This window comes from Coturnix japonica, chromosome 15, assembly GCF_001577835.2.
Source record: "Coturnix japonica isolate 7356 chromosome 15, Coturnix japonica 2.1, whole genome shotgun sequence".
Lineage (NCBI taxonomy): Eukaryota > Metazoa > Chordata > Aves > Galliformes > Phasianidae > Coturnix > Coturnix japonica.
The window spans coordinates 7518846-7533647 of record NC_029530.1 but is presented as its reverse complement, the minus strand read 5'-3'; the positions used below and the strand labels follow the sequence as shown (position 1 = coordinate 7533647).

Sequence of the window (14802 nt, the reverse complement as noted above, 5' to 3'; positions counted from 1 at the left end):
TTTTCAATATTTTAAGAACTAATAATAAAGTCTACGGAGTTTTTGTTTGTTTGTTTTTGAGAGTAATTTGAGAAATAGTTGTGATACCACCTTCAAGGATCCATTAACTCTTTCCTGTCTCTGTTCAACATTCTAATTATTTGGTTTTGTTGGAATCTCAGAAGTACACATCAAGCGATGGAAGTTGTTCTTTTGCTCACTGAAATGTAAAAGTCAAGACTTTTAAATTCAGATTTAATTTGTCAGTGTTGTAAATAATTGAAGGTTTGTTTTTTGTTTTTGTTTCAACTATTGATTATTATGTGTCTTATAAAAAAATTTAAAGGAATTAAAGGCTTAAAGGAATTAATTTTCAGTATGATAGTATTTACAATGAAGGACTCCCGAAGGTAGGTAATTGAGAGTATCCCAAGCCTTTGTGATTAAGTGTAGAAATTCAACTATAATTGCCAGTATTAGAACTGATACTCAAGTGATATTTGAGTAATCTAAATTCTAACAAAGCTGCCACAGTTAGCAACTAGTTACCCAGCAAAGTCAGATATTTTAAAAATAACACTTTCCTTGATCCCTATCAGAGCCTTTGCACCAGCATTGTGTTTGTTCACAATGGCAGTGCAGATCCTGCACATAAGTACTTAAGCTTTGTCAGGGATTTGAAACCTGGAAGTTTCTTACCAAGTGCTGATGTAAGAACTACAGTGTGGGAAAATAACTGCAGTAATTCTTTCTTACTTCAGCTTTAGTCTCAGTGACTGCTGTTTGTCCATTGATTTTTGTCATGTACTTAATTGCAGACTTCCTGCAAAATTGAAAGGAATTTAATATTCAGCATGCAAATTGCATCCATCTTAAGGATTTAGTATCTATTTACATTCCGACAGTACACAGTGTGTGTAGTGTTTCTTTTTTTTTCCTCCTCTTCCATGGGTGAAGAATGAGCAAGAATGTGAAAACCACTATAGCTAAATAGTAGTGGTGATGTAAGGAGAGGTTTGTAAGGGAAACTTCTTTGTTCCCAGAAGAAGGTGTTCAGCTGCTTTCATATGAAGAATCAAAACCAACCAAACAAAATAAATACAAAACAACAAAACAAAACAACTTCTCTTTTTAAGTTTGAACATCCTAGTAACCAAAAATTATAAAGCAGATCCATACACTATGCAAAAATGTCTAGGAACAGTATCACCATTTTCCTGAGTACATATGCTGAAAAGGATAGATCAGGCTGCATTTGTTTTTTTTATCTATAGACAGTTTGGCACACTTGTTAAGAAACGAGTGAACTGACCTACCAATTAGGCATACTCTGATGCTTTGTCTCCTGCACATACCCAAACTGATGGCAAGGCAGACTTCCCTCTTTCTTGCCTCTTCATTCAAAAATACATTAAAGTAATCTCAAGTTCAGTACTCTACTGTGAAATAGGATTGTTGTTTATCACGACAGGAGTCAATAAGATTTTGAACTTCAGGTTCAGTCAGTATTTTGGTCTTGATTCTGTGACTCTTTGTCTTAGCTCCTGGGCAGATTGCATTGACTTATGAGACTGATGTAAGGGGCTGGTGAATGGTAACGTCTTGACTAATTGTTCTAAAAGGGGGACAACTTAGGTATGCACTTTTTCAATCTTAAATCAGCAAAATAACATTCTGTCTATATCCTACTTATAGCTGTTTCCATTTACGAGTAATATAAAGTTGTATGGAGGAAAACAGAGCATCCTTCATCCATGCTTTGAATTGTGGAAACTTTACAGGCTTGCCATTGCCGTGACTTTGTAAAAATATTGCCGTGTTCCTAACAAGGTTATGGTTCTTCATTTTGACCAATCTGTTTTCTGTGACAGGACATCAATGAAATGGTGCGAACCGAACGTCCAGACTGGCAGAATGTCATGCTGTATGTTACAGCAATTTACAAATACTTTGAAACCTGAAACCCTAATAATTCAACAGATTCATGAAGTAGAACCGACATTAGCTACCAAATGGAAATCTTGCTGAGATGCTAATCCCCATTTCACTGAAAACCGGCATCAAATGAGTTCCCTCAAACTTTGGTGACGCTATCCTGGATTGCTTCAGATTGCTTCAGCTAATAAGCCTGGAAACAACTGTTAAAAAGCAAAAACTTTTTGCCACTGCTTGGAATAACCCAAGTTATTAAGCTATTCAGATTAATTATGTAGCCTAAAGAGCCTGGACTACTTATCTACTGCCTTTCCAGCCAGACTTCCTGAAGCTTTCTTACTTAAGAGAGTGAGATGAATGGATCTGCTAGCATATAGGAGACTGAATGTACAGCTAATGCTTTGAGAAGGAAAAGGATAACATGGCATCGTATTACTGAACTTTCTGTAGTGTCCTGATACCACAGTCTAAATATTCCACCCACAGCCTATGGCACCCCAATACAGTTGAGTTCCTGATGGTAATTTAGTTACCGCCTTTATAGCTATTTTCACTCCTTTAAAATATGCACAGTATTCTAGGAAAACAAGCTTTTATTTCATCACAACAGCTTGAATGGAAAAGCAGTCTTGATACCTCGAAAAATGGCACAGAAGAACTCTTCCTTCTAAAGTTTCATTGCAAGCCTACCTCTGTCACAGTGTTGTGGCTTCCAATTTTATCTTATGGATTGTAAAGACTAGCACATGCAGCTCCTGGTTTTCAGGGTATGCTGTACTGAAAGGAATCTGTCACTAGCTCTCTGTGCTTCCATTATAACAGAAATGAATCAATAATCAACCCTTGTATGGCTTGTTCTTTCCCCTTTTCTTTCTATGCCTGTATAGCATGCACAGTTACCGCAGGCTTTACTTTACAGCAATACGAGGAAACATCATGGATGTCTATGGTAGCATTTTGGAACTGGGACTCTCCTCTGCAGAGAAGATACTTTCAATAAGATGTAGTAATGAAGATATTTGTCTCAAAATCCACCTTTGCAGTTTCCTGTGTGTCTTTCATTGGTGTTGCACATCCTCATCTGAGTGACAGAAGGTGAGATGTTCTCTGACAAGAATGGAGGAACTAATGTAATGTGCGTATACCTAGAAGTCTCAAATATTGCATGGAAAAGACCTGCTCTCACAAGGAATTGACTGAAAAACTTTGGTTTGCTCAGATTTCGTTTTCCTAAAATGTACCTGAATTCATGTAACAGCTCTTGGGCAAAAGAGTTCAAGTAAGTGCCTTAGCTATCATTGATTGATACATCCTGGCACTTCAGGGCTTTGTGCAGAATGTTAATGGCTCAGAATGATTTAATCCATCTGTTTGTTATAAGCTGTTAAAATGTTTGTTGTGATCTGGTTTCTCAAATCAAGGGAAGACTTCACTCTGCCATTGCTTCTGCCTCTTCAGAATATTTTCCAGCAGTTAAGCCACAGTTGAACATCTCTCATTAATATTAAGCAGAAGCCTACTTTAGAAGTGAGTTCTGTAACAACTGCTATTTATAAGCACATGCTCTTTCAACACAGTAACCCTGTTATAAAGAAAACTAATCTTCTATTCCAGTGGTGCTCTTATGACTGTTAAGGACTGTTTGAATGTCATGGATGTTAACCCAGTGAATGCAACTCCACTTGGCATCTGTGAAACATCATCATGGTACAAAAGCACAGATTTAACTCAGATTTGTTGCCAAATCTAAAAAGCTCTCATATGAAGAGCATAGCCCATGTGAAGAGTAATAATTCAGTATGTCTCTAGCAGCTAGCATTATAGAAATTTACGTCTTCAAATGCTTACACTGACACATCTGTAATAGAATAGATTATAAATGTGCCTGTAAGAATATATGAAATGTTGCAAAATAACTTCTTAGCCCACGCTGAGGGGCTTTGGAGGAGTTTTCAGAGTAACATTGTCTCGTGCATTCTTATCATTCTTTAGCCTGCATATCCCTAAAAGTAGGTAGATATCCTCAGATTATCAGTCGGTGCATTTGAAAAGCCAGCATAATCTACAGGCAGTTGTTGCAAGAGAGGCTTCAAGTGGAAAAAAAGAAAAAAAAAATCATTAATCATTTTAATAAAAGTCTGAAATACAGTTTCCTCTCCTGTATATTCCTTCCAGTATTTTTATTTACTTTGCTTCTTCAAATAAGTCTCAATAGGAGCAGACCTATTGGAAATACATGTTACTGCTGGCTTATGTTCCATCTCTTACTAGATTCCAACTTATGCACATTCATGCTTATAAATCTTTGAATAGGCATCCTTATTTGTGATTGTCTTATTCGTTGCCTTTATATATAAAGAAAGTATTTTTCCAGTGAAAAGGACAGCATTTCTTGGTCTAAATTCACTCATGAGCTGTTGTGTTTCAACACTGATTTTTTCCTGTGTAATGACTCACCTCCTTTACCAGGAACACTGTACTGGTCCTTAACTAAAGAACACATGGCAGTAAGAAGAGGAAATTTTCTGATTCCTTCTTTTAAAACGATGAGCTGCTGGTCTTCAGAGAAAGAAATTATAAGCCATTACAGGAAGGATCTTATTTTGAACTTCAGTGCTCTATAAACATCATGGTGTGGTCTGGCTGATAAAACTGTATCTAGAAAGGATTATTGGGCTCCATAAAGAGATTTTTTTATAACCATACATCTGAGCCTTTACAAATAAGATGCCATACAGCTGTCCAAGGGAAAGCAATGAAGGAAAGCAATGACAGATACAAAACAAACATAATACCCTGCTGCACTCTGCCACATGTTTTCTGCAAAAGTTCAAACAGCATTTAGTTTCTCAAGTGAAAGAATAGCCGTAGTCCTTCTGGACATGGTTGATACTGTCCTACTTGGTTCTTATTTGCACTTAATCCTGAAACTGCCTTTTATTTCTTACATATGAAGCGAGGTTTCTGCTGATTTAGTTTCCTCTTTTTTTAATCAGTCCAGAAAATATTATTGCTTAAAAAAAAAAAAAAAAAAAAGACAAATATTTTATCCGTTTATACTACTACAATTTAATATGTGCCTTGCAAATGCCTGTGCTGTAGTATATCAGGGGTAGTCAATGCCAGCTGTGGACAGAAGGGGTCTGTGTCATAAATACTGATGCTGATACAGCTGTATGACCTAATGGATCCTGTTTCCTGAAATGCTTCCACAGACCACAGCGATATCAGTTTAGATTCAGATGTGTCTTGGAGTTGGCTGGTTGTCATCATGGTGATCATAAGCATTGAACTGTGGGGTTTTCTCTGCCAAAAAGAAAGAATGGGAAGAGAAGATAAATTTTTGACATTGAGGAGAATTCTGTCAGAATAATTTTGACACAGTATCTGACAGTGACAGAACTGAGGTGACGTCAGAATGAATTACACTTGTCTTGGTTTTCAGTTGGTTTGGTTTGATTTGTTTTGTTGTCTTGTATATTTACATGGAAACACTAATTCCGTAGCACTGGTGTTGTGAATAGATCTCTGTGACCCTCACAATGGTCCCTCATCCTCATGCTTCTGAAAAGTTGTGCTCAAAAGGTTCCGCTTTAAAATTATGTAGGTGGATAGGCTATCCACAAGGTAGTATTTATTTACGGTATCTCAAGAATTAAAAATATTTACATTTTTCTTGCATAAGCTGTGTTCCTCAAATTCCGTTTCTCATATTTTCTCTAATTTTGTAAGGTATTTCCACTGTTCTTGTGTTTTGGGGAAGTCCATTCTCATGCTTTTTGTTTGCAAGGGCAAAGTGAATTCAGCTTTGATGTATGGATGTAATGTGCTATAAATGCTCAGCCTCTGGTTTTACCTGCATAAGGAGAAATGTGTTTGCTCTGACAATGTGCACAACACAGTGGTTTAAACTGCTGATAATCTGCCTTAAATTTGTAGCTATGACAAAAAATTCTCCCTGGTGTCTCCACTCTGTTAATGATCTCAGTGTTAAATTCTGGTTTTTTTATATTTCCTTCATTCAGTCCTTCAGAAAGTTGAAAACTGACAATTTGCATCTTTTCCACGACCCAAAAAAAAATTACTCAGTTCTATGAAGTTTTGTACAGTTTTGATATAGGTACAGATTTTGTTATAGCAAGTTTATTTGGGAAGTCGGAGATATAGAGAACTTCTTACCTTGTTCTGCTTGTGACCTGCTTGGAAATGCTGACATGTGGCAGTATCTTTGAAAGCTGCCTCTCCTGGATGGCTGGCAAGAAGTTATGCACACGCTAAAGCTGAGCCTTTGAAACTGTTTATATGACTCATGTGGTAACTTTACCTCTTATTTGCCTATTACAACCACCAGAGGAACAGCTGAGCTGCAGGCTACCTTGAGCAGGAGCGATTAGAGGGCAGAATCCTTCTGGGAAGAAAGGCAGTTGTACACCTTGACACTATTTCTTGCCTGTTGTAAGAAATACTTCTGAAGTGGGCCACTGAATAGGATTTTAAAATAATGGCATTTGTGGACAGGCTGATTTATCTGTATAGTTTATTTGTGGTTGTTCCCTTGACTCGGTGACTATTTTTCTGTTAATATTACATTCTGCCAAGCTCTGCTTCTGCAGTTCCTTTCTTAAGTTAGCATTAGTGCGTTAGTCAATAATATTAGCTCATCCAACAAATAATTTGGTGGGACATGCTATTAAAACAAATCAGTTATACATGAGTTCTAGACATACTGTTGTGCTTTCCCAGGTTAGTGTGTGTTAATTGGAAAAATACCTTAGAACTGCTTAACTCTTCTTTGACTTCCTTTTCAACCATACCATCTCCATCACCCTACAGTGCCCATCAGGTCTTCCTGCTGCAAAATTATCAGCTCTTTAGATCATAGAGATCTTTTAATGCATTTAACTGTCTCTGTTTATCCCTAGGAGTGTTTCTGCCCTTAAAGAAGTGTGGCTGGATGGGCTTTGAGTGACTCATTGGCTTGCTGAGCCTTTGTTTGCCCTAGTTTTTTCTGTATAATCCATATAATTTTGCTTGGTAATTGTCAAAGCCATTATGTTAAGCATCAGGAATATATTGCAAGTATGCTTTTGATAATTAACACTAAATACCTGTAAAGCTCAAGTTCCATACGCTTCTGATTTTTGTTAGTATTGCTAAGAATTTCTTATTTTTCCTTATGTATCTGTGCCAGTTTTTGGTCTGCCTTTCACTTGAACTCTGTTTGACAAGTCTATGGCCTCCATACGTGAGTTCATTCTGTGATAGTAGGCTTTTTTCCTCACACTGACACTTCATAATACCTATGAATATGAGGTGATCTCATTCCCACTGACATTTATCTTTTGCTTGGAATATTCCTTACCCTTTGCTTGCTGTCTACCTGAGTTACAGAGAGTTCCTACCAGTTCCACTAGTACCTGTCAATGTAGAATGGGAGGGGAAACTTCTTGCACAGTTATGGCAGTCTGATGTGATTAAGCTTGTTTCATTTTGATTCCCTATTTTCAGGGAGTTTTGGTTTAGCCTAAATCCCTTACTCAAAGCTCATATGCAGCACATTCATTCTCCACTGAGAAGAATGCCTCTGTTTAATAATATTTTTGTGAGATTGTATTTATGTAAACTAAAAAAAGTCATGAAGTTAGTTTTGTTGCACTTTTCTAAGGCTTTTGTATTTTGCATAGAGTTCTAGAATACGAACAAGTTGTTTGGGGAACTCGAGGTTTAAAACTTACTCTGCCCCAGCATATTAGTGTATTATGTGCATTTTCATTCTAGTAAGTATCTGTGTTATTGTAGCATGTGAGCAGTGTATTTATGTGGTAGTTAAAAAGCCCGGTGGACATTTCCTGCTGCAGAGGAGCCATTGGCAGTCCTGGTTCCACAGTTCACGAACTGACCTGTTTTGACAGTCGACTGCATTTGCAATAATTGAATAGTTGATTTTTATTTTTTTCTGAACTTTTCCAGTAAATGGAGAGAAAAAAGCTCTTTTTTCATTGTTGAAAGTTTCTCTGGAGGCTTTTACTGGTTTCCAATTATTGCATATGTGCAGCTGGGTTGATTACTTGGAAGGTAACCTCTCTCAGTAGGGAGAGCACAAGTACACGTAACATACTCAAATAATTAATCCTTGTAACTTAGAACATTTCAGTTAGAAACTTTAGTTTTTACATGTATAGTAGGGTCAATTTTACTATTTTTCAGTAGCACTTTTATACTTATCTGAAGGGTTTTTTAACAGAAATGTCTTTTCCGTATGTTATCTAAAGGAAAAAAAAGTATAGCGCTATAAAACAAAACAAAACACGGAATAGTTCGCTTCCAGACTGTCTGTTCACTTTGGGTCAGTGATGATCAAGAGTTGTTCAGTGTCTATGAATGAGTAGTGATCCCATTTAACGCTGAACAACTCTCCAGATCAAAGTCAGAAGGGCATTAATTGGTACCCTCTAGCTGTTGGATGTGGGGGTACTTTGGAGTTCAGGTGAGGCAGAATTGACAGAACAGTGTGGTGAATTTTGGTGAGAGAACAGAATGTTGTTGATGTCTCAGTCTTAACTTCTCAGCACTACATCGGATAAGGACTAACCTTGTTTGAAATGACACTGCAGCCAGTACTGACATCTCCTAAATAACTAATTTAAACCTCTTTTTTTCCATGGCCTTTAAGAATGATGTAAAACACAATAATTCTTATAAGCTCTTCTCTTCCATTTAGCTTTTCTGATTTGTATTGGTTTTATACACATTTGAAACACAAATATTAGACCAAGCATGTATGCAGGTTTAATAATCCTCCTTCTAGACAAGAAGCACTTTCTTCTTTTTCAGAACCCTTTTGAATAGGTTATGTACACGTTCACATACATAGACGTTTTAGATATGTGTAGAGGTTTTACATAAATGTATGTATGTACACATATATACACACAAGCAAATACATTGGTGTATATGTATGTACCTATGCAGGTTCTTAATAAAACTGAACGTCTTTCAAGAAGTTCTTGAGTCTTGAATACTTTTGATGGCGTAACAGCTTATACATTTAAAAGGTAAGGAAGAAAAAATGATTTTGTTTGTTTCTGATTAGATCTTAGAAATACAGTTCTGAGAAAAATCCAAGTGTGTTCAAATTCTATTTTACCCTGTTTCTGATTTGAAAGGCACAAGCTGTTATTGGAACTTAAAAGGTCAGCAAGCATATTTTAAGCTAAACCTTTTGGAGGACCAATATGCTTTTAGTTTGCGAGGACCACTAAAGATCTGGGCATTTAGTTTCTTCATAATGTATTCTGTATGCATATTTAGTATGTATGCCTTCAATTTGCCAATGTTGCCATGTTTTCTTCTTAATTATTCATGAAATAAAGATTGCAAATAGCAAAACGTGTGTCTGTTTTCTTGACTGAGGCTGCAACAAAAGGGGATGTTTTAACACCATTTCTGATACCATGATTTTTCAGGAGTAAATGTTACAGGAAGCGGTTCGTGGAGGTTTATGTGCCATGGATGAGATGTACAGGCCAATGGTTTGCATGTCCATAACCTCACTATTGTCTGGAAGTCACGTCTATTTAGGTATACCAGCATTATTTGATATGTACCCCAAAAGGATTTTAAGTGATAACATATGGAATGTTCTAGAGATAAGGTATGTATTTAAGGCATCTCCTTAGGCTGATTGTCCTGGTCTTATATTATGAGTAACAGAGAAGGGAATTCTGGCTAGTACTTTCAATTAAGGCAACTTCTGTCACACAGAATACATAATATGAAATTAAATTTATTGTAATATTACTTATCCCAACTAAAGAAGTCAGTGTACCCTCCATCTCATGAGGAATTTGGGCTGGAGAGAGGCTAAGGGTTTCATCTCTGTAATAGTTCAGTGTATTTAAAACAGGATGCCTAGAAGTAAAATTTCCAGGTAAAATTAAAGACAAGAACACCTTGCATTTGGTTTGTTCTTATTCATCCTGGAGGGTAACTGATTTTAAATGCAATTTTCTCTAAAATGGTGTGGAAATAGGTATCATAAGTCCCCCAAGTGCTCTAGAATAAATTGGATCCAGAGGTTTGAGTTGGGTTCCTCTTCATTTCAAACCTGGTTCTTAAATGTTACTGTAGGTGGTTTAATTCTGCTTATTTCCTACCAGTTTTTGAGATGTGGTGTTTTCTGTTTAGAAATGCCTTTGACTCAGTAATGTTATTCTGCAAGAAAGCGTCTGACTTCTCTTTCCTTGGGATGGAATATTCTCACTGAATTTGAGTGAGCCAAAAGAATTAATTCTTAGATATTATCAATATGCTGTTTTTAAGCACAGATCTTCTTTAAGATCCATAAGAGTAAATATTTTAAAGTGTGTAGTAAAGCCTCATGTCAGAAAGTGGATGTTTTTCTTTTCTGCAGCACATGCATGACAGTATTGTAGAAGCAACTGGTACGTCTGCACTTGACAACATGAAGGTTAGGACAAAAACAGCAAGCAGGATGCAGGTCCGGCCTGAGGTATGTTAAAACAATCGTGTCTGCACAGTCTGAGTTGCAACTTTTCTTACCCACAGTCACTAAAATAAATAGCATTATCTAACTGAAGTTTCTTCACAGAACATCTTACAAGCTGTCAGTAAACGAACACACAGTGATAGTTTCATGTTTTTAATAAAATTAAATTGAATGTAATAACATCAGTTAAACAATTTGGAAGGTTATTCTGTAATGAACTGCAGCACGCTGGAGAAGTAAAATAAAAAGCTCAGAAAGAACATCACTATAATATTCCATTGTATTAAGTCGGAACAGCTTAGATTGGAGTTGTGGTTGTTCTGCAGTTAATTTCTGTGTAGGAAATAGGTTAATATTACAGAACTTACCACGCAAATTCTTATCAAAAGAGAGTTTCGCGGTGGCTTTGATTAAGGGAAGAGATATGGTTTATATCATGTGTTCTACAAAGAACTTCCTTGGACTCACCTCTCTCCTATAGGTGGTTCCACAGAGCACATAGACAAGAGGGGTCATGAAGATAGAAGTTCTTCCCCCATGAAGTTCTTCTCGAAACCACAAAAAATAAAAAATTACTTCCCTCTACAGATAGGAAGTTACTAATAGCCAGCAGCTGCTGCTTAGGCTAAAAACAATAGCAAAAAACCTGCCTTCTCTGCACTTTGTGGTGCCTTCTCCGCTGCTCACCCTCTCCTAGCCCCCCTGACTTAGTATTCTGCCTATTTATTTGATATTCTGATCACTATCATTTATGTTTGGCATATTAAACTGGTATGTTTTCTCTTTCATTCTCAGCTCTAATGATTGAGTGAGGTACAGTATTGCTCGAAAGGCAATAACTGTGTGGTGGAAAGCCCCAGTACCTTCCATATGAATTAGTACTTAATGCTGCAGCCCAACACGTGAATGTAGAAGTTAGCTAATTAGCCTCTCCATTCCTGGCAGCTCAGGGCTAGAAGAGCATTTATGTCTAATTACACGGTTTTTATTAGCCTCATTTTTCTTAGAAATGTTGTTTTAAAGTTTCTTCTGTGCACGTCTTTGTTTAGGAAGAAAAATTCATCTATGACTAAAAAAAAACCTAAAAAACAAAGTAAAAAAGCAACGCACCATCAGTCCTAGTCCAAACAAAGGTTTTTGCTGGTCTTATCTGCCATTGCCCTCTCTACCACCATGGTTTAATTGAGCTGTGATTATGAAACTGAATTTTTGTGTACGAAACACCCTGTTTGAAAAACAAAATGTCAACTTCTCTTAGATGTTCTTTGCTTTTTGGTATATTTGGTTCTTTGGAGAGCCCTCGTTATGAAAATGGGGTTGACCACAGCGAGAGTATTTTTACAGCTAGACTTTTGCACTGGTCATATAGTGTGAGGAGATGTTTGTGCTTCTTTCCAGTGCAGTGTGTAGCTTGATCCCTTGTTTATGCTTCCTTTCCTTAAATCATTTTAGGCTCCTCACGCCAGAGGCCTCAAAGTTAAGCTCTTAAAAATGAAAGAAACTTGAGAAGGAGACATAACAGTCTGGAGACAAATTCACTGAGCTGTTGACAATATCATATTTTTCAGAAAATAAATAACCCACCAAACACCGTGTGTTAACACTGTGTGTCTCTGGGAGAGTAGATTCAGATTCCAGACTGTGATGGTCTAAGTTAGCTAAGGGTAGATCCCGTGGTGCACATAACCAGTTTTATCTTTTTAAACAACATCACAGCATGGGAGGGTTTGAGCATGCGAGGTGCTGAGTGTCTGCAGTTTTGCAGTTCAGGAGCTGTTATGCCTTCAGTCCTTCTGACAAATCTTTCCTGAAGATGATGGTTCAACTGGTGGACTCTTGTTCCAGCAGAGAAGTAACATACAGGGAGGACATGCTGCAGTTTTACTCCTGGCCAGAGGCATAAGCCATAAGCATTGTACAAGCATTGAAACAAATGCTATAACACTAAGTTAGTGTTATAAATCTACAAAGTTCTCTCATTTTGCACCACACCTCTAGCAGGTCACTGTTCTTCCGAGCAAGGAGTGGCGTGGAGCAGAGCCAGTGGTTAGATTTTGTAACACAAGCTTGGATACACACAATGTGGATTTTGTCAAGTTAAATAAGGGTTGCCCTCTCATTGCTCCTTAGAATAAAATGTGAATAGTTGTCAGTGAAGAGGAATCATCTGACTTCTTCCTGATGAGCCTTGCAAGTCCAACAGATTCTTTATTGTATGAAGGTAACTTCTATATGTTATTATTATAGAAAATAAATAGCTGTCGCTCTGCAGCTCCCACATGATGATTCATGCTACTAGTTTTTCTTCTATTAATAGTCTACAGAGAATGCTTAAATTTAGATTGAACTCCCATCTTGTCTTCTGTCATGCTGAATAGCATCTGAAGAAATGAAGCCAGTCTGTCTGGGGAGACTAACACAAGGGCTTTCCACTGTCCTTTAGGAGATGTGGGCAGTAATTGCGGATATGGGTTTATATGCAAGTCAGAACACATGATTTTTAATGTCTCCTATGCCTTTATATGTTTACTATTGCCCTACTCCACTAGAAGCATCTTTGCAAAATATGCCTCTTAAATGCAGTATGGCATAAATCACTTTGTCTGATGGGAAGGTTCGCAATGAAGTATAGCTCCAAAACTGGTGAAGAATAATCTTAATGTGGATATGAAAGACTGAAAGTAAGTTTTTATTTCTGATTAGTGGACACAACCTGCAGCTCTGATACCATAGAAGTAAAGCATCAGGTATCAGCAACTTAGTTCCAGCACAGCCCTGATACACAACTTTGCTGTTGTCACTTACTCATTAACTAATGTCTGATCAGTGCTTCACACTGGTCTGCAATGATTCAAGTACCAGACCATTAGAAACTACTGTGTAAAGCAAAAGCAAACAGTTAACTATAGCCTGTGATTCTATGAGCAGAACTAGTAGTTTGGGACAGTCTCTAGTAACTGAAAAATATGTGATGCAGAAAATGCAGTATTTCCCTTTATCCTCAAATAATAATAATAATAATAAAAAGGCATTTATTAGGCATAAACATGTCTTCTATTAAAATAAAATACACACATTAGTACTTTCAGACTCTGCCCAAGACAAACTGATGCTTGTTTTCTGCAAGACAGTTTCCCATATGTAAACACCGGTATGATTTCTGTACAAGGGTGATGGGCTGGTGCTGGCTATTGTGATTATATTGATCTTCTTTGTGTTTGCAGCAGCCTCACTGATGAGCCCAAGCAGGATGTCACTAGAGCAGGATCAGCAGAGAGCATGGTGAGAATCACAATAGGTCTTTTAAGTGTTAAGTTCTTGTTTACTTTACTTTCATCTTGAGGGAGGCTTTTCAGGGTTTATTTTACACAGTCTTCCTAGGATTTACTTCTTGACCCAAGCCTAAGGAGTGCAAATATCACTGCTTTTGAACTGCCCAGAATTAAGGTCTTCTGCGTGTTCTCTTAGAAGACAGTGTGCTTCTGCAGCTCTTCTTGTCAGGACTGCAAAAACCTTATTGACTGTAATCAGGAGAATTGGAATTCCTTTATTTCCTTGCAGTCCTGGGCTACTTTCAGCTCCCATTACAAGGAAAGATAATCAAGGCTTCATTGTACTGCCCCCTACTCCATAGGTTATTATTGTAAACTATGATATTTTCTAATTGCTATAAAAGGCGATTGACTGTATTCCTTAAACCTCAGTTTACAGCTCTTGTTGACCATTGATAAGGGAGTACATGAGTAGGAAATGTATAGATAAAGAGAATACACATTGACGTACAAAAGGAAAAATACAATCAGAAGAATGGTGCAGTTCGACATGACAAGTGATAGCAAAAATAGAATTCAAAAAGAAGGGAGCATCTATTCAAATCTCACTGTTGTAAAGGAAGATCTCCTATCCAACTGCTTAATAGGTTGTTAAACAGTGGCTGCTAATTGTGAACTTTTATGTGTGCAGTAATTAGAAATGAACATGCAAAAGTGAGAGAACCAGTGGCATAGATGTAGGAAGCATTAACCTGGGAGGGAGCTGAGACCCAGCACGGACTGTAGAGCATCGTGTGGGAGGAAAACACAGCTTCTTGTACAGGGCAGGCCGTTATGGAAGCAGTACCCGACCCCGGAGACACCCAAGGGCTCAGAGCACCTGGTAGAGCTGTAGGTGCCCCCGTTCGTTTCAGGGAGGATGGACTGTATGCTTTCAAGGGTCCCTTCCAACTTAGACGAGTCTGTGGCACTTCTGGCAGACGTTTAATGGCTGGGCTGAGCGTTTTTGAGCTCTTTCAGAGCGATCACGGACGGAGTTTCCTTTCCACGCTGTCGGTGGCGGAGACAGCGGAGCAGAGGAGAGAAAGAGCCGCTGGTTTCTCTGCT

General features: G+C 37.7%; 1 protein-coding gene across 1 annotated transcript in view; it reads left to right on the top strand.

The window, feature by feature from the left end:
- The window catches only part of SPECC1L (sperm antigen with calponin homology and coiled-coil domains 1 like), a 57678-nt gene extending 48375 nt beyond the window's left edge, over nt 1–9303 (top strand). Inside the window, exon 16 of the mRNA XM_015878185.1 lies at nt 1851–9303. Coding sequence (XP_015733671.1) covers nt 1851–1940 — 90 coding nt within the window. The 3' untranslated portion in view covers nt 1941–9303. The remainder of the gene's footprint in view (nt 1–1850) is intronic.
- Nucleotides 9304–14802: the final 5499 nt, after the last annotated feature.